Source organism: Oncorhynchus clarkii, chromosome 11 (assembly GCF_045791955.1).
Source record: "Oncorhynchus clarkii lewisi isolate Uvic-CL-2024 chromosome 11, UVic_Ocla_1.0, whole genome shotgun sequence".
NCBI classification, from domain to species: domain Eukaryota; kingdom Metazoa; phylum Chordata; class Actinopteri; order Salmoniformes; family Salmonidae; genus Oncorhynchus; species Oncorhynchus clarkii.
Window position 1 is genome coordinate 34,388,702 of NC_092157.1, and position 18,597 is coordinate 34,407,298.

The 18,597-nt window shown below is 43.5% G+C and overlaps 1 protein-coding gene across 1 annotated transcript in view; it reads right to left on the minus strand.

Annotated features, from left to right (window-relative positions):
• The window catches only part of LOC139420457 (plexin domain-containing protein 2-like), a 170,560-nt gene that overhangs the window by 63,895 nt on the left and 88,068 nt on the right, over positions 1–18,597 (minus strand). Inside the window, exon 5 of the mRNA XM_071170623.1 lies at positions 6,306–6,428. Within this exon, the coding sequence (XP_071026724.1) occupies positions 6,306–6,428 (123 nt within the window). The remainder of the gene's footprint in view (positions 1–6,305; positions 6,429–18,597) is intronic.

The window sequence follows — 18,597 nt, forward strand, 5'->3', positions numbered from 1 at the left end:
GCCTATGCCATTGCCTTGCCTATGCTCACCCATATATTTTTATGTACACATTCTTATCCATTCCTTTACACTTGTAGTAAGGTAGTTGTTGTGAAATTGTTAGATTAATTGTTAGATATTACTACATGGTCGGAAATAGAAGCACAAGCATTTCGCTACACTCGCATTAACATTTGCTAACCATGTGTAGGTGACCAATAAAATTTGATTTGAAAAATAACTATCTGAAAGCCAAGCCTCCAATCTGATAGGCTGCCACCTTTACAATATATTATTAAAAAGGTCAAAAATGTAACCCCTCCCATCGCAAATAGTTTCAGGTTTGAACCTTTACACAGGGGTTCTTCGAAGACCCTTTTCAGAACTTGAAAGGTTCCGCCGGTGTGGCAACCCAAAAGGTTCTTGCCGGCACCTTGATAAATAGTTATTAAAGTGAGAGAGGCAGACTTTCCCTCCTCCAAGTTGTTGTGCGTCCCAAATGGCACCCTATTCCCTGTGTAGTGAACATGGGAAAAAAAAGCAGGTCAAAAGCAACACACTATATAGGGAATAGGGTGTCATTTCAGGTGCAACTAGGCAGCCGCTATGGAGGGCTAAATTTAACATAGTTGAATTAAGTTTTAATTGGCTGTACATGTGAGGCAGTGAGGCTGAGGTCAGGGATGCCAACTGGTTAAGGCCCAGAAAGGTGACAAACATTTTTGGCACGGAAACACGGGAAAAAAACGTTGTGAAGTGAAGGAAAATGTGCTTCTCTTCAGAGAATAACAAGTACATACACACATTTAAAAATGGTGTTCTGAGGTCGGTGGGAGTTTGGGCTCTTTGGTCTGGGTTTAAGGTTTATTGTGATATATACAGTTATGTAGAACAATTTTATGGTTCTTTATATATCCTTTATGGAGAAGGTTCTATAAAGGAACCTTTCTCAATCTGAAAGGTTCTTTGTAGATCTTTCTGAAGAACCAAACAGGGTTTTTGATTCTGGTCAGCCATATTATATTGCTCAAATTCCATAGGTGTTATTATTGTGTTAACTGACACATTTAATCAAGTGAGCTATCTCTGGAACATCTGGGGGTCCCTGAGGAGAGAATTGAGAACTACTGACTGCTTCAGTCAACCGTTCTCAGTTGACAAGGCCATACGTAAGTCTTTCACAAGACACTTTCACTGGCCATAGTCAGATACTGTAAGATACTGTAAGATATATAGTGGCATAACACAACACATTAGATACATTGGAATGACACAAAGATTAGTGCGTAAACCACGCCCTAAAAATATTCTACATTTTGTGAACTGTAAAGAACCATTGAAGAGCTCCAGTGATGGCTCCACGTACAGTAGAACCTTCACCCTTCTCAAAGAACCCGTGAGTAACATTCATTTATTTTTTTGGAACAATTTAGGAGCAGACACATATATTTTGGGAGCACAATGAAATGTTGTATCATATAATAGCATTCACAGCTTTCAATAATTTTTACATTCATGGTCTGTTAACATTAACAAAAAATGTCAGTCTCTCGATGTGCAAAACTGATAGAGACATACCCCAAGCGACTTACAGCTGTAATCGCAGCAAAAGGTGGCGCTACAAAGTATTAACTTAAGGGGGCTGAATAATTTTGCACGCCCAATTTTTCAGTTTTTGATTTGTTAAAAAAGTTTGAAATATCCAATAAATGTCGTTCCACTTCATGATTGTGTCCCACTTGTTGTTGATTCTTCACAAAAAAATACAGTTTTATATCTTTATGTTTGAAGCCTGAAATGTGGCAAAAGGTCGCAAAGTTCAAGGGGGCCGAATACAGAAAATTGGTTGAAAACCTGTAAAAACTGTATTTATGACCATTTAAATTGACTAATTCTTTAACACAAGTTCAAATATATCACATGCCTAACTTTTATTTTCCTGCATAAGTAAAATCATGATTATGCCTCTACTGCCATTCATCCCAATTAAATGGCACCCTATTCCCTATCAGTGTCTGTGTCCCTCTATAAAAAAATGTTGGGTTAAAAACAACCCAGTGCTGGGTATATAGTGGACAGAACACATGTTGGGTTATTTTAACCCAGCCAATTGGGTTGTTTTCATTGAAGACTGGAGGCGTGGCTTAGTAGGGGCTAGTTATTTTTGGTCACACGTGAGAGTAAATGTCATTATATTTCATCTGTTCTGTCTGGCTGTCTCTACACTTCTGCTTTCAGAATACAAAGATCGCATAGAAAAGACAGGTGGAGACACACAAAAGTTGCATAGTGGTGTCACGACAGCTGCCGAGGTTGGTCCCTCTCCTTGTTCGGGCGGCGTTCGGTGGTTGACGTCACCGGTCTTCTAGCCATCGCTGATCCACCTTTCATTTTCCATTTGTTTTGTCTTGTTTTCCCGCACACTTGGTTTGCATTCCCTCATTACTCATCTTGCATATAACCCTCTGTTTCCCCCCATGTCTGTGTGTGGAATTGTTATGTGTAAATGTATGTGTACTCCAGGCTGGTTTGCGCCGGGTTATTGTAACCAGTGTGTGTTTAGTTTTCTAACCCGTGTGTTTTGTTCGCCTCAATAAAGGGCTCCGTTTGCTATGCATTTCTGTTCTCCTGCGCCTGACTTCACTGCAGCCAGTTACGCACTCCTTTACAGAATTCCACACCCGAATTATGGAGTCAGCAGGAGCAGGTACCCCTGGTAGCGGAGTCGAGGAGCTGCTTTACATCCCGGCATTGCAATGGACCGCATCGACCGGGTCGTCCAGATGATAGACCGCAGGGAGAGACAGGGAGTCCCTCCAGCGCCCCCACCAGCACAACAGGGGTCTCCACTACTCACCCCCTCCGCACCTGGTTCCAGTGGGATTCGTCTCGCACTTCCCAGGGAGTACGATGGGACGGCCGCACTCTGCCAGGGTTTCCTGCTGCAGCTGGATTTATACCTGGCGACCGTTTACCCGGCTCCCTCAGGCCGTGAGAGGGTATCCGCCCTCGTCTCATACCTCTTGGGGAAAGCTCTGGAATGGGCCAACGCTGTGTGGGGAGATGGGGATATGGCGCTGGACCACTTTGAGGATTTCACCCGCCGCTTCCGGGCCGTCTTCAACCACACGCCCGAGGGTAGAGAGTCTCTTCCACCTGAGGCAAGGGACGAGGAGCGCCCAGGAGTTCGCGATTGACTTTCGGACCCTGGCCGCCAGCGCTGGATGGAACGACAGGGCCCTGATCGACCACTATCGCTGCAGTTTGCGCGAGGACGTCCATCGGAAGTTGGCATGCAGGGACACCACCCTCACATTTGACCAGCTGGTGGATCTGTCCATTCGGCTGGATAACCTGCTGGCTACCCGCGGACGTCCAGATCGGGATCTGTCGGTTCCATTCCCCAGCACCACCGCTCCGATAACATGGAGATGGGGGGGTACGGACCTCACAGGGTAACACCACGATCCTGGTCCGGGTCGGGTCAGAGAGGCGTGGGGGGCTGCCTTAATCAACAGCCATGTCATCAGTGCCCAGGGAACAGTGGTTTAACTGCCTTACTCAGGGAGAGAACGATTTTTGTCAGCTCGAGGATTTGATCCAGCAATCTTTTGGTTACTGGCCCAAAGCTCTTACCCGGCTACCTGCCGCCATGTACAGTTGAAGACGGAAGTTTGCATACACCTTAGCCAAATACATTTAAACTCAGTTTTTCACAATTCCTGACATTTAATCCCAGTAAATATTCCCTGTTTTAGGTTAGTTAGGATCACCACTTTATTTTAAGAATAATAGTAAAGAGAGAATGATTTATTTAAGCTTTTATTTCTTACATCACATTCCCAGTGGGTCAGAAGTTTACATACACTCAATTAGTATTTGGTAGCATTGCCTTTAAATTATTTAATTTGGGTCAAACATTTCGGGTAGCCTTCCACAACATTTCCACAATAAGTTGAGTGAATTTTGGCCCATTCCTGCTCACAGAACTGGTGTAAATGAGTCAGGTTTGTAGGCCTCCTTGCTCGCGCAAACTTTTTCAGTTCAGCCCACACATTTTCTATAGGATTGAGGTCAGGGCTTTGTGATGGCCACTCCAATACCTTGACTTTGTTGTCCTTAAGCCGTTTTGCCACAACTTTGGAAGTATGCTTGGGGTCATTGTCCATTTGGAAGACCCATTTGCGACCAAGCTTTAACTTCCTGATTGATGTCTTGAGATGTTGATTCAATATATCCACATAATTGTCCCACCGTATGATGCCATCTATTTTGTGAAGTGCACCAGTCCCTCCTGCAGCAAAGCACCCCCACAACATGATGCTGCCACCCCCGTGCTTCACAGTTGGGATGGTGTTCTTTGGCTTGCAATCCTTCCACCTTATCCTCCAAACATAACGATGGTCATTATGGCCAAATAGTTATATTTTTGTTTCATCAGACCAGTGGAAATTTCTCAAAAAAGTACGATCTTTGTCCCCATGTGCAGTTGCAAACCATAGTCTGGCTTTTTTTGGAGCAGTTTCTTCTTCCTTGCTGATTCCTTCCTTTCAGGTTATGTCGATATTGGACTCATTTTACTGTGGATATAGATACTTTTGAACCTGTTTCCTCCAGCATCTTCACAAGGTCCTTTGCTGTTGTTCTGGGATTGATTTGCACTTTTCTCACCAAAGTACATTCATCTCATGAAGACAGAACGAGTCTCCTTCCTGAGCGGTATGACGGCTGCGTGGTCCAATGGTGTTTGTACTTGCGTACTATTGTTTGTACAGCTGAACATGGTACCTTCAGGCGTTTGGAAATTGCTCCCAAGGATGAACCAGACTTGTGGAGGTCTACAATTTTTGGCAGATTTCCTTTGATTTCCCCATGATGTCAAGCAAAGAGGCACTGCGTTTGAAGGTAGGCCTTGAAATACATCCACAGGTACACCTCCAATTGACTCAAAATATATCAATTAGCCTATCAGAAGCTTCTAAAGCCATCATTTTCTGGAATTTTCCAAGCTGTTTAAAGGCAGAGTCAATTTAGTGTATTTTTAACTTCTGACCCACTGGAATTGTGATAAGTGAAATATTCTGTCTGTAAACAATTGTTGGAAAAATTACTTGTGTCAAGCACAAAGTTGATGTCCTAACCGACTTGCCAAAACAATAGTTTGTTAACAAGAAATGTGTGGAGTGGTTGAAAACGAGTTTTAATGACTCCAACCTAAGTGTATGTAAACTTCCAACTTCAACTGTAGATGCATGATGTGTTCGGAATTCCATGATACAAAATCTGCATGAACTGTCAAGTCTAGACACGGCCTTGTATTGTTTTCACATATTAAGGTTGGGCACTGAAGTATATGAAAGCCACACCCCTAATTGGCCATGCCTCGTGAAAATAACCTATGCATTACATTAAAAAAGACCCAGCTGCTGAGTCAACCCAGCATGAAAACCCAACTGATGGTTAAATTAAGCCATGTTTGAAAAATCGGTTTATTTTCAGGACGCATTGGCCTATTGAGGGCATGGCTTTAAGATGGTTATTTTTGGCCACCTGTGAGAGTAAATGTCATTGTTGTTCATCATGTTAAGTTTGCACACTGCAAATTCCAATGTCCTTCTATATTTTTGCACATGACATATTTCAATGTACATTTTATAACATTATTTAAGCATTATAACGAAGTGGTGATTCTTGCAACATTAGGATATGGCTTTTATGATGCTTACACACTTGTGTGTCTGTGCTCAACCTTAACATGCAATAATAATACAGCAGAACATGAACCGGAATGACATTTGCGCTTACAGGTGGCCAAAAATAACTAGCCATGCCCCTACTAAGCCACGCTTCCAGTCTTCTATTCTTACCCGGTGGGTCATTGCTCAATAAGCCAGAATTAATAACCCAACAACCCAATTTAGTGACCTAACTGGCTGGATTAAAATAACCCAACGTGTTCTGTCCAATATTTATCCATATTGGGTTGTTTTTAATGCGGCATTTGTTTGAGTGTAACGGCACCCTATTCCCTAAATAGTGGACTTCTTTTGACCAAGTCTCAAAGGGCTCTTGATTTGAATATGTTTTTGTGGTTGCTACAATATGAAGAAAGACAGAAAAGACATTGAATGCAATGTGGGGCGGCAGGGTAGCCGGCAGGGTAGCCTAGTGGTTAGAGCGTTGGACTAGCAGCCGAAAGGTTGCAAGTTCAAGTCCCTGAGCTGACAAGGTAGAAATCCCACTGTTCCTAGGCCGTCATTGTAAATAAGAATTTGTTCTTAACTGACTTGCCTAATAACGGTCAAATAAATAAAATAAAAATGTACCATTGTCGAAGTAGATGACGGTTGAGTTCCTGGAGACACTAGGGTCAAAGTTGGCCATGAGGGGGGCGATGTACTGGGTGGCCGTCAGCATTCTGTGGACCACGTCCCCTGTGTAGATGAACCCTGAGTGAGGGGGAAACATACAGCAGATATTACTCATTAAATACAATAGTCGCCACAACACAACAATCCGCATGTCCATGTCATGTTCCCAGGCTAAGCTTCCTTCTCTGCCTGACACTCAAACCATACGCAGATACAGTACAAACACTAGCAATTACTCTCACGGTTAGAGCGTTGGCCCAGTAACCAAAAGGTCACCAGTTTCGAATTGAGCAAGGCATATAACCCTAATTGCTCCAGGGTTGCTGTTGATAATGGCAGAGCTTGGACGTGGTCCCACTCTCCACGGGTGTCTCAGGGAGAGTGGGGATATGCCAAAAAGACATTTCCAATTCACACGTGAAAAAGGACAAATATAAGCACAATGTTTGAAGTCCCTTGCAAAATCTTTTCAACCTCCTGAGGTAGAAGAGGCACTGTTGCGCATTCTTCACGACTGTGTGCGTGCGTGTGGCCCATTTTAAGTTGTATTCTTCAGTGATCCAATACGGAATATAGTACACTTATCTTAATTTGGTTGCAATCTAGAGGTTAGAAAAATATCTAGATCCTCTATGAGGCTGTGGAAGGATCCAAGTTGTGGATTTAAAAGAAAACATGAATCATCAGCGTACAGTATCATCATATCACTTATTGGCTGCTTTTTCTTCACTCTGTGGTCCAACTCCCAAACTGTCTCAATATGTTTTATTTTTCTATTGTGTTATTGACTGTACGTTTGTTTATTCCATGTGTAACTCTGTGTTGTTGTTTGTGTCGCACTTCTTTGCTTTATCCTGGCCAGATCGCAGTTGTAAATGAGAACTTGTTCTCAACTGGCCTACTGGTTAAATAAAGGTGAAATATTATTATTTTTTAAAATCGGGTTGAGGTCGGGTGATTGTGGAGGCTAGGTCATCTGATGCAGCACTTCGTCACTCTTCCTTCTTTGTCAAACAGCCCTTAAACAGCCTAGAGGTGTGTTGGGTCATTGTTCTGTTGAAAAACAAATGATAGTCCTACTAAGCGCAAACCAGATAGGATGGATCGCTGCAGATTGCTGTGGTAGCCATGCTGGTAAATTGTGCATTGAATTCTAAATAAATCACAGACAGTTTCACCAGCAAAACACCCCCACACCATCACACCTCCTCCATGCTTCACGGTTGGAACCACACATGCGGAGATCATCCGTTCACCTACTCTGCGTCTACCAAAGACACAGTGGTTGGAACCAAAAATCTAAAATTTGGACTCATCAGACAAAAGGACAGACTTCCACCAGTCTAATGCCCATTGGGCATGTTTCTTGGCACAAGTAAGTATCTTCTTCTTATTGATGTCCTTTAGTACAGTAGATGTGACTTTGCAGTAATTCGACCATGAAGGCCTGATTCACGCAGTCTCCTCTGAACAGTTGATGTTAAGATATGTCTGTTACTTAAACTCTAAAGAATTTATTTGCCTGCAATTTCTGAGGCTGGTAATTCTAAGGAACGTATCCTCTGCAGCAGAGGTGATTGTGGGTCTTCCTTTCCTGTGGCGGTCCTCATGAGAGCCAGTTTCATCATAGTGCTTGATGGTTTTTGCAACTGCACTTGAAGAAACTTTAAAAGTTCTTGACATTTTCCGTATTGACTGACCTTCATGTCTTAAAGTAAAGACGGACTTTCTCTTTGCTTTTTGAGCTGGTCTTGTTATAATATGAACTTCGTCTTTTACCAAATAGGGCTATCTTCTGTATACCATCCTTACCTTGTCACAACACAACTGATTGGCTCATACGCATTAAGTATAGAAATTCCACAAATTAATTTAACAAGGCACACCTGTTAATTGAAATGTATTCCAGGTGATTACCTCATGAAGCTTGTTGAGAGAATGCCAAGAGTGTGCAAAGCTGTCATCAAGGTAAAAAGTGGCTACTTTGAAGGATCTCAAATATTTTAACCAGGGTTCCCGAGTGGCGCAGTGGTCTAAGGCACTGCATCTCAGTACTAGAGGTGTCACCATGTCCCTGGTTCGAATCCATTACATCTGACTGTGATTGGGAGTCCCATAGGGTGGTGCACAATTGTCCTGGTTTGGCTGTGGTAGACTATCATTGTAAATAAGAATTTGTTCTTCACTGACTTGCTTAGGTAATTAACGGTTACAAAATTGTTTAAAACTTATTTAGCTACTACATGATTCCATATCTGTTATTTCATAGTGTTGATGTCTTCACTGTTATTCTACAAGGTAGCATTTCTATGTTGAAGATGAAAAAAAAAAAATCCCCATACACCATCCAGTTTGCTTAATTTGTATAATATATTAGACTTGATCTTTCTTGAATACGTTCCTCCTCCTCCTTTCTTTTTGTTTTTCCTCTAAATTATTATGAGCCTCTATGGTACAGTTTTAATTGCTTTTGTTTTAGAGATGAGAAATGAATTGCATGGCCTCTAAAGCCACATTTAAAAGTTTCCCATATAATAAGGGGATTTGCTGTACCTATGTTAAGTCAGTTATAAATTCCTCTGTCCTAGTTAAAAGCAAGTTATCATCCAATAGGCCTTGATTACATTTCCAATATCCTCACCCACGTGGAAATTCAGTAAGAGTAATGTATATGCCAATTATGCAATTTATGTGTCCTTACAAACAGCATTAAGGATAAATATATACAGTATGTCTGCTGAGCACACCATACTCAATCAACACAAAGTAGACCTGCATAATTTACTGCTTATCAGCCAGTTGCCATTGTTATTAATGTACCCCTGTGAAACAAAAAGTCCTGGTTATTCATCTTAAGGAAATATTATTTACATAGAGGGGTACATTAACATTGATGATGCCAGAAACAAAATATTTGTTTATTCTGTGACAGAGAGGTATAGCAAAGTCAGCTGCTGTGAAGATGCATTAAATAAATCAAAATGGCTGCATATCCTCATCTTCCCTTTCCTTCTTGCTTTTGGGGGGTGGGGGGGGGGGTGGGGGGTGCCTAGCAGCGATTTGAGACTGAAACTTTGACAGTAAAAACCACAGAGAAAAATAGCTAAAAATAGCAAAAAAAGCATTCTTAAAAGGTCACACGTAGCTGCAGTCAATTCACCGCCACTTTGTGTCATCATGTGTCTTCAACAACGGCTGTAAAAAAAAAAAATACATCACAAGAAAGGCCAAGAGCACAGTCCCTCCCAGTGAGGAATCAATTCTGTTCTTAAGGACCTCACAGTCAAGTGTAGCCCCCACTCAGCACAGTGGGTGTGTGTATATCTGTGTGCCCCCACCAGTGCAGTCAGCAGAACTCAGAACTGTGGAGATATGGGAGAACAGGAGGATAGAAGAAGGAGAGGAGCAGGGGGGGGTTAGGGGGGAGTTGAGTCTACCTGGCCATGGAGGAGGGGATGATAGGAGGTGGATGAGGTGAGGAGGAGGAGGAGTTGAGTCTATCTGGTCATGGAGGAGGGGAGGATGAGATGTATTGAAGGAGGAGAAGAAGGGGAGGAGGAGTAGGAGGAGGGGAAGTTGAGTCTACCTGGCCTGTGTTTGTCTCCAGTTGGCATACCTGTGGGCCTACTAGGTAAACATGGATGAGGGTGGGTGAGAGAGAGAGAGCCAGACATTCAAGGAAAGGAGAGAGAGGAGATTGAGAGGGGAGGGGGGATATAGTAGTCTACCTAGCCTTATCCTTTCATCTAACTGCTCTTGAATGATTGCTTTCTCTCTCTTTCTCTTTCTCTCCCTCTCTCTCTCTCTCTCTCTCACACAACACACTGGGGGAGTTTGACACCAAATTATTTAACTCCGACTCAATCGTTGCATTCCATCAGCTCTAGTGTTTACACAACAGCAGCCCAAATATGTACCTTATCTAACTTTCCTTTTCTATGCCACACCTTGTTTCCCCCATCTTTCTCTCTTTTCTTTCTTTCTATCTAGAAACAGCACATAGGGGCCCAGACTAAGAAGTACAGTGCAGGCCTGCATCATAACCACACAATGACCATCAGGGACACACACTTTCACGCACAAACACACACACACGCCTCTATGTTAAATGCTGTAAAGCTGTTAGGAGACTTTTGGCTCTGTGCCTGCTTCTCTGGGTAAATGAGAGAGACTTCTCTAACAATCTATTGCGAACAGAAAAACAGCCATCCGACAGCCTGGAAGAAATCAGTCAGTCTCTCAATACGCTTAAGAACAGACACCCAGAAAGAGAGCCATTCAATAGGGAAGCGGGATACCTAGTCAGTTGTGCAACTGAGTGCATTCAACTGAAATATGTCTTCCTGCATTTAACCCAACCACCTCTGAATCAGAGAGGTGCAGGGGGGCAGCTTTGATGGACATCATTGGTACCCAGGGGGAAGTTGTTATGGGGGTTAACTGCCTTGCTCAAGGGCAGAACCACAGATATTTCCACCGTGCTAACTCTGGAATTTGAACACTCAACCTTCTGGCTACTGTCCCAACGCTCTAACCTCTAGGTTCTCTGGCAGGCGAACTTGTTATGGCCATCACTTTAAGGAGGGGGACTGGACAGTAGAGGATGAACGATTCAGCTAGGACAATTGGTAGCCGAATGAAAAAGTGAAAAAGAGGGAGTGTGAGAGACGGAGAGAAGGCAGAGAGAGAGAGGCAGAGAGAGCGGGATAGAGGGTGAGAAAGAGAAAGAACAAGAAAGAAAGAGAGAGTAAGTGATAGATGGAGAGACACAGACACAGAGACAATGCCAAATAGAGAGGGGGTAGAGGTGAAACAAGGAGATTGTTCCATTTTCAGCCCTGTTTATATATTCTGGTATCAGGGAGTACTGTTTTGTATATACTGGAGGAATCATTACCACAACCTCTTGACCAGCCGTTCTACTTTATTGGACATTCTGTCCAAACAAGCTAGTTGTTTCTCCATACTGAGCCTATGTTAGTTCTGGAGAGATTTCAGAGTTTAAAACAGCTGTCTGGAACAGCGAGCAGCCAGGATAGAAGGAACACGTGCACACAGATACGCACACACATATACAGTGCCTTGCGAAAGTATTCGGCCCCCTTGAACTTTGCGACCTTTTGCCACATTTCAGGCTTCAAACATAAAGATATAAAACTGTATTTTTTTGTGAAGAATCAACAACAAGTGGGACACAATCATGAAGTGGAACAACATTTATTGGATATTTCAAACTTTTTTAACAAATCAAAAACGGAAAAATTGGGCGTGCAAAATTATTCAGCCCCTTTAATTTCAGTGCAGCAAACTCTCTCCAGAAGTTCAGTGAGGATCTCTGAATGATCCAATGTTGACCTAAATGACTAATGATGATAAATACAATCCACCTGTGTGTAATCAAGTCTCCGTATAAATGCACCTGCACTGTGATAGTCTCAGAGGTCCGTTAAAAGCGCAGAGAGCATCATGAAGAACAAGGAACACATCAGGCAGGTCCGAGATGCTGTTGTGAAGAAGTTTAAAGCCGGATTTGGATACAAAAAGATTTCCCAAGGAGCACTGTGCAAGCGATAATATTGAAATGGAAGGAGTATCAGACCACTGCAAATCTACCAAGACCTGGCCGTCCCTCTAAACTTTCAGCTCATACTAGGAGAAGACTGATCAAAGATGCAGCCAAGAGGCCCATGATCACTCTGGATGAACTGCAGAGATCTACAGCTGAGGTGGGAGACTCTGTCCATAGGACAACAATCAGTCGTATATTGCACAAATCTGGCCTTTATGGAAGAGTGGCAAGAAGAAAGCCATTTCTTAAAGATATCCATAAAAAGTGTCGTTTAAAGTTTGCCACAAGCCACCTGGGAGACACACCAAACATGTGGAAGAAGGTGCTCTGGTCAGATGAAACCAAAATTGAACTTTTTGGCAACAATGCCAAACGTTATGTTTGGCGTAAAAGCAACACAGCTGAACACACCATCCCCACTGTCAAACATGGTGGTGGCAGCATCATGGTTTGGGCCTGCTTTTCTTCAGCAGGGACAGGGAAGATGGTTAAAATTGATGGGAAGATGGATGGAGCCAAATACAGGACCATTCTGGAAGAAAACCTGATGGAGTCTGCAAAAGACCTGAGACTGGGATGGAGATTTGTCTTCCAACAAGGCAAGGATCCAAAACATAAAGCAAAATCTACAATGGAATGGTTCAAAAATAAACATATCCAGGTGTTAGAATGGCCAAGTCAAAGTCCAGACCTGAATCCAATCGAGAATCTGTGGAAAGAACTGAAAACTGCTGTTCACAAATGCTCTCCATCCAACCTCACTGAGCTCGAGCTGTTTTGCAAGGAGGAATGGGAAAAAATTTCAGTCTCTCGATGTGCAAAACTGATAGAGACATACCCCAAGCGACTTACAGCTGTAATCGCAGCAAAAGGTGGCACTACAAAGTATTAACTTAAGGGGGCTGAATAATTTTGCACGCCCAATTTTTCCGTTTTTGATTTGTTAAAAAAGTTTGAAATATCCAATAAATGTCGTTCCACTTCATGATTGTGTCCCACTTGTTGTTGATTCTTCACAAAAAAATACAGTTTTATATATTTATGTTTGAAGCCTGAAATGTGGCAAAAGGCCGCAAAGTTCAAGGGGGCGAATACTTTCGCAAGGCACTGTATGTCCGACACAAACATCTGCAGTGTATCTGGCCATTATCTTGGCTTATCTCCAAACAGCGGCAGAGAAAACCACCTCTTCAATTAAGATAGAGGCTGTCCTCATTCTTCCTGTGTAGTCAAAATGACAGGGGCTTATGACACGCATAGAGAAGGCCAGACAGGAAGAGAGGAGAAACAACTGGTCTCACTACTGTCTCCCCACTGGGCACATACTGGTTGAATCCACATTGTTTCCACATCATTTCAATGAAATGACGTTGAACCAATGTGGAATAGACGTTGAATTGATGTCTGAGCCCAGTGGGTGCATACTGAGTGACCACCTTGTGTCTTTCTCCTTCCTCTGTTTGCCTGTCAGTGTGCAAGTGTGTGTGAGTGGAAGAGGATTTCATTAAGTGTGTGTGTGTGTGTGTGTGTGTGTGTGTGTGTGTGTGTGTGTGTGTGTGTGTGTGTGTGTGTGTGTGTGTGTGTGACTGGAAGAGGATTTCATTAAGTGTGTGTGTGTTTGCGTGTGTGTGTGTGCGTGCGTGCGTGCGTGTGCGCATGTGTTTACTAGCTGCCTTGTTGTTCCACTGCATCCCACACACTCCTCTGGGGCTTCTGTGACGAGCATCTACATCAGCCCTGTGGCATCCCCATGAAACAAAGTATTTAACCAAAATGTGCCTGGAGAAAAACAGAGACGACAAGCCCAATACAGAGGAATCTGGCGCTGAGGGTGAAATGTGTGTGTGTCCGTATGGGCTGTTTATGTCAGGGGTGCTGTCCTAGTAAAGACACCACACAGCTCCATTTCTACCGTGGCTCTCTCTGGCAGCTGGGGTTACAGAGGGATCAGATCGCATGTCACCACTCTGCTTGTGTCTCAAATGACACCCTATTCCCTATATGGTGTGCTACCTTTGACCAGGGCCCATAGAGCTCTGGTCAAAAGTAGTGCACTATATAGGAAATAGGGTGACATTTGGAACACATATTCTGACAGACAGTGCCTGTCGTTACCGCTACAACCTCCAACCACCAGACGCTGCTCAATGCTTGACCCTGACAGCACCAGCAACACTTTATACAACAACACCACCTCTTTTGTTACGTCTGTTATGAGGTGATTCATATCAAAGAGTACGCAACACATCATGTCACAACACCCCGTCTTGTCACTTTGTTTTGTGTTGTCATGTGATTTATTTCAATGTGTCAAATCAAATCAAATGTTATTTGTCAAATGCGCCGAATACAACCTTACAGTGAAGTGCTTATTTACAAGCCCTTAACCAACAATACAGTTTAAGAAGAATACCTGTTTAGAAGCCTCTTGGACCTAGTATTCTTGGAGTACATGTCCTAGTAATCCGTCTGGCCCTACGGCCTTGTGATAGTTGACCTGTTTAAAGTCCTTACTCACATCGGCTGCAGAAAACATGATCGCACTGTTGTCCGGAACAGCTGAGGCTCTCATGCATGTTTCAGTCTTACTAGCCTCAAAGCGAGCATAGAAGTAATTTATCTCCTCAGGTTGGCTCGTGTCACTGGGCAGCTCTCGGCTGTGCTTCCCTTTGTAGTCTGTAATAGTTTGCAAGCCCTGCCACATCCGACGAGTGTCAGAGCCAGTGTAGTATGATTCGGTCTTAGTCCTGTGTTGACGCTTTACTTGTTTGATGGTTCGTCGAAGGGCACAGCGGGATTTCTTATAAGCTTTTGGGTTAGAGTACCGCTCCTTGAAAGTGGCAGCTCTACCGTTTAGCTCAGTGCGGATGTTGTCTGTAATCCATGGCTTCTGGTTGGGGTATGTACGTACGGTCACTGTGGAGACGACGTCCTCGATGCACTTATTGATAAATCCAGTGACTGATGTGGTGTACTCCTCAATGCCATCGGAAGAATCCCGGAATGTATTCCAATCTGTGCTAGAAAAAAAGTCCTGTAGCTTAGCATCTACTTCATCTGACCACTTTTTTATTGACCGAGTCACTGGTACTTCCTGCTTTAATTTGATTTTGTATGCAGGAATCAGGAGGATAGAATTATGGTCAGATTTGCCAAATGGATCGCGAGGAAGAGCTTTGTACGCGTCTCTGTGTGTGGAGTAAAGGTAGTCTTCTTTCCCCTCTGGTTGCACATTTAACGAGCTGGTAGAAATGAAGTAAAAACAGATTTAAGTTTCCCTGCATTAAAGTCTCCGGCCACTAGGAGCATGGACAAACTACAAGGAGACAGAATGTGTCTCCTTCCTGTGCGTTATGACGGCTGCGTGGTCCCATGGTGTTTATACTTGCGTACTATTGTTTGTACAGATAAACGTGGTACCTTCAAGCGTTTGGAAATTGCTCCCAAGGATGAACCAGACTTATGGAGGTCTACAATTTTTTTCTGAGGTCTTGGCTGATTTCTTTTGATTTTCCCATGATGTCAAGTAAAGAGGCACTGAGTTTGAAGGTAGGCCTTGAAATACATCCACAGGTACACCTCCAATTGACTCAAATTATGTCAATTAGCCTATCAGAAGCTTCTAAAGCCATGACATAATTTTATGGAATTCTCCAAGCTGTTTAAAGGCACAGTCAACTTAATGTATGTAAACGTCTGACCCACTGGAATTGTGATACAGTGAATTATAAGTGAAATAAGCTGTCTGAAAAATGACTGTCATGTACAAAGTAGACTTGCCAAAACTATAGTTTGTTTACAAGAAATTTGTGGAGTGGTTGAAAAACGAGTTTTAATGACTCCAACCTAAGTGTATGTAAACGTCCGACTTCAACTGTATGTCTCCTCTCATAGACCTACACCATGCCACACTGATGGAAAGGTCAACACTCACAGGAAGATAACACAATTACAATGGAGGGAAGTGTACAGTTGGAGAAGGGCAGGGCCAGGAGGGGAAAAGGCTAGCTAAATGGATTGATAGGCTGAGAGGTGGAGCAGTAGTGGATGGAGAGGGGAATGAAGGGAGGGGTAGACGCTGAAACGGAGGGTTTGAGCTCGGATTTACAGAGGCAGAGTTCTGGGGCCTACCGTTCCTCCTCTCCTCCATCACACTGTCTCTGTCTGAAGGACTCTTTATCTCCTCTGGGCTAGCTGCTAGCTGCTAACAAGCCTCTATACTGTATGTGTCCCATATGGCACCCTTTCCCCTTTAAAGTCCCAAAAGTTGCGCACCACATAGGGAATAAGGTTCCATTTGGGATGCACCCCTATTCATCTCTCATCACCACAACACTGTTCTGGCTGTTCCATGCTTTACAAGCTAGCTCTGAGGTAGTGGGATATACTGTAGCTAGGGAGGAACATTCACTTTGCCCAATAATAGTAATTTGTCCTGTAAAGGTCAATAATAAATCAAGAAAATGATATATTCGGATGATGATGATGATAATAATCATAATGATGATGATGCTGATTTATATTTCTACCAGTATTGTAACAGTCTAATGTGAGCAGACGTTGTTGGAATAGTTGGGTATGGTTTACTCATGACTCTCTGATGTGATAATTGCCACTGCAGACGTTGTGGTTTCACCCTCATTCTCAGTGGAAAATACTCCTCATCCTCCCTCCTCCCTAGTGCTGTTGGAACATTTACTAACACACTCGCCTCTTTTCTAACGTGTCTGACTCGCTCTGGTCTGTTGCACACATGCTTGCACACACACTTGTTCATACTGTCATATCACTCCTAATACACATGTACGTATATCAATAGGTTATTATTACAGCACTTGGCAGTGTAGGTCATTTTCCAAGTCCAAACCCTGGTCTGGTTTTTCCCTGCAACGCGCCCCTGTGGGTCCTGGTCAAAAGTAGTGCACTATGTAGGGAATATGGTGCCATTTGGGATGCATCCCAGGACTGGTTGGTATTGCTGAGTGTTGGGGACTGGGAGTGGTGGTGGTGGTTCCCCCCCAAGTCTAGCAGGCTGGCCATTGATGCTGAGTGTTGTAGGTGGTTGTGTACCAACTGCCTGGAGGACTTGTGCTGAGGGCTGTTGGTGGTTTTGTACTGCGGTCTGTGTCAGACGAGGGTTTTCAATCCTCCCTCAGCTCGTTTGGCTGGGCTGGCAGTAACTTCCCAGTCTACAGACTGAGGAGGCAAGATAAACATGGCGCCGGAGGGGATGACTGACATTTTATGGGCTCTTAACCAACTGTGGTATTTTATTTTATTTATTTGTAACTTATTTTGTACATAATGTCGCTGCTACCAACTCTTATGATCGAAAAGAGCTTCTGGACATCAGCACAGTGATTACCCACCTTGAATTGGAGAAATCATTTTTCTTCAATGAGTCAGACTAGAGGGATTTACTCCAGACACCCGAACAGGCCCTCATCTTCGTCATTAGCAGTAGGAAGAGACTAAGGTTTTGCAAAAGGAGATCGGGGTGCCTTGTGAGGATCAGGCGACGAGTTGCTAATCTGCCTGTGCCATCGGTAATATTGGCCAATCACAGGATAATAACATGAACAAACTAACAGCATGTATATTCTACCAACGGGACATTAAAGACTGTAATATCTTATGTTTTACCGAGTCATGGCTGAACGACGACATGAACAACATACAGCTGGCGGGTTATACACTGTATCAGCAGGATAGAACAGCAGCCTCTGGTAATAAAGGGGTGAAAGTCTATATAGATTTGTAAACAACACCTGGTGCACAATATCTAAGGAAGTCTTGAGGTTTTGCTCGCCTGAGTATTTCATGATAAGCTGTAGACCACACTATCTACCTAGAGAGTTTTCATCAATGTTCTTCGTAGCTGTCTATTTACCATCACAAACCGATGCCGACACTAAGACCGCTATCAATGAGCTGTATAAGGCCATAAGCAAACAGGAAAACGCTCATCCAGAGGCGGCGCTTTCAAGGAGCGGGACTCTAACCCGGAAGCTTATAAGAAATCCCGCTATGCCCTCCGACAAACCATCAAACAGGTAAAGCATCAATACAAGACTAAGATGAAATCGTGAAAAAACGGCTCGGACACTCGTTGGATATGGCAGGGCTTGCAAACTATCACAGACTACAAAGGGAAGCACAGCTGAGAGCTGCCCAGTGACACCAGCCAACCAGACGAGCTAAATTACTTCTATGCTTGCTTCGAGGCAAGTAACACTGAAACATGCACGAGAGCATCAGCTGTTCCGGATGACTGTGTGATCATCTCTCCGCAGCCGATGTGAGTAAAGCCTTTAAACAGGTCAACAATCACAAGGTCACCAGGACGTGTACTCCGAGCATGCGCTCTGCAAGTGTTTTCACTGACATTTTCAAACTCTCCTTGTCGGAGTCTGTAATACCAACATGTTTCAAGTAGACCACCATAGTCCCTGTGCCCAAAAACACTAAGGTAACCTGCCTAAATGACTAACAACCCATAGCACTCACATCTGTATCCGTGAAGTGCTTGAACGGCTGGTCATGGCTCACATCAACACCATTATCCCAGAAACCCTAGATCCACTCCAATTTGCATACCTCCCCAACAGATCCACAGATGATGCAATCCCTATTGCACTCCACATTGCCCTTTCCCACCTGGACAAAAGGAACTCCTAT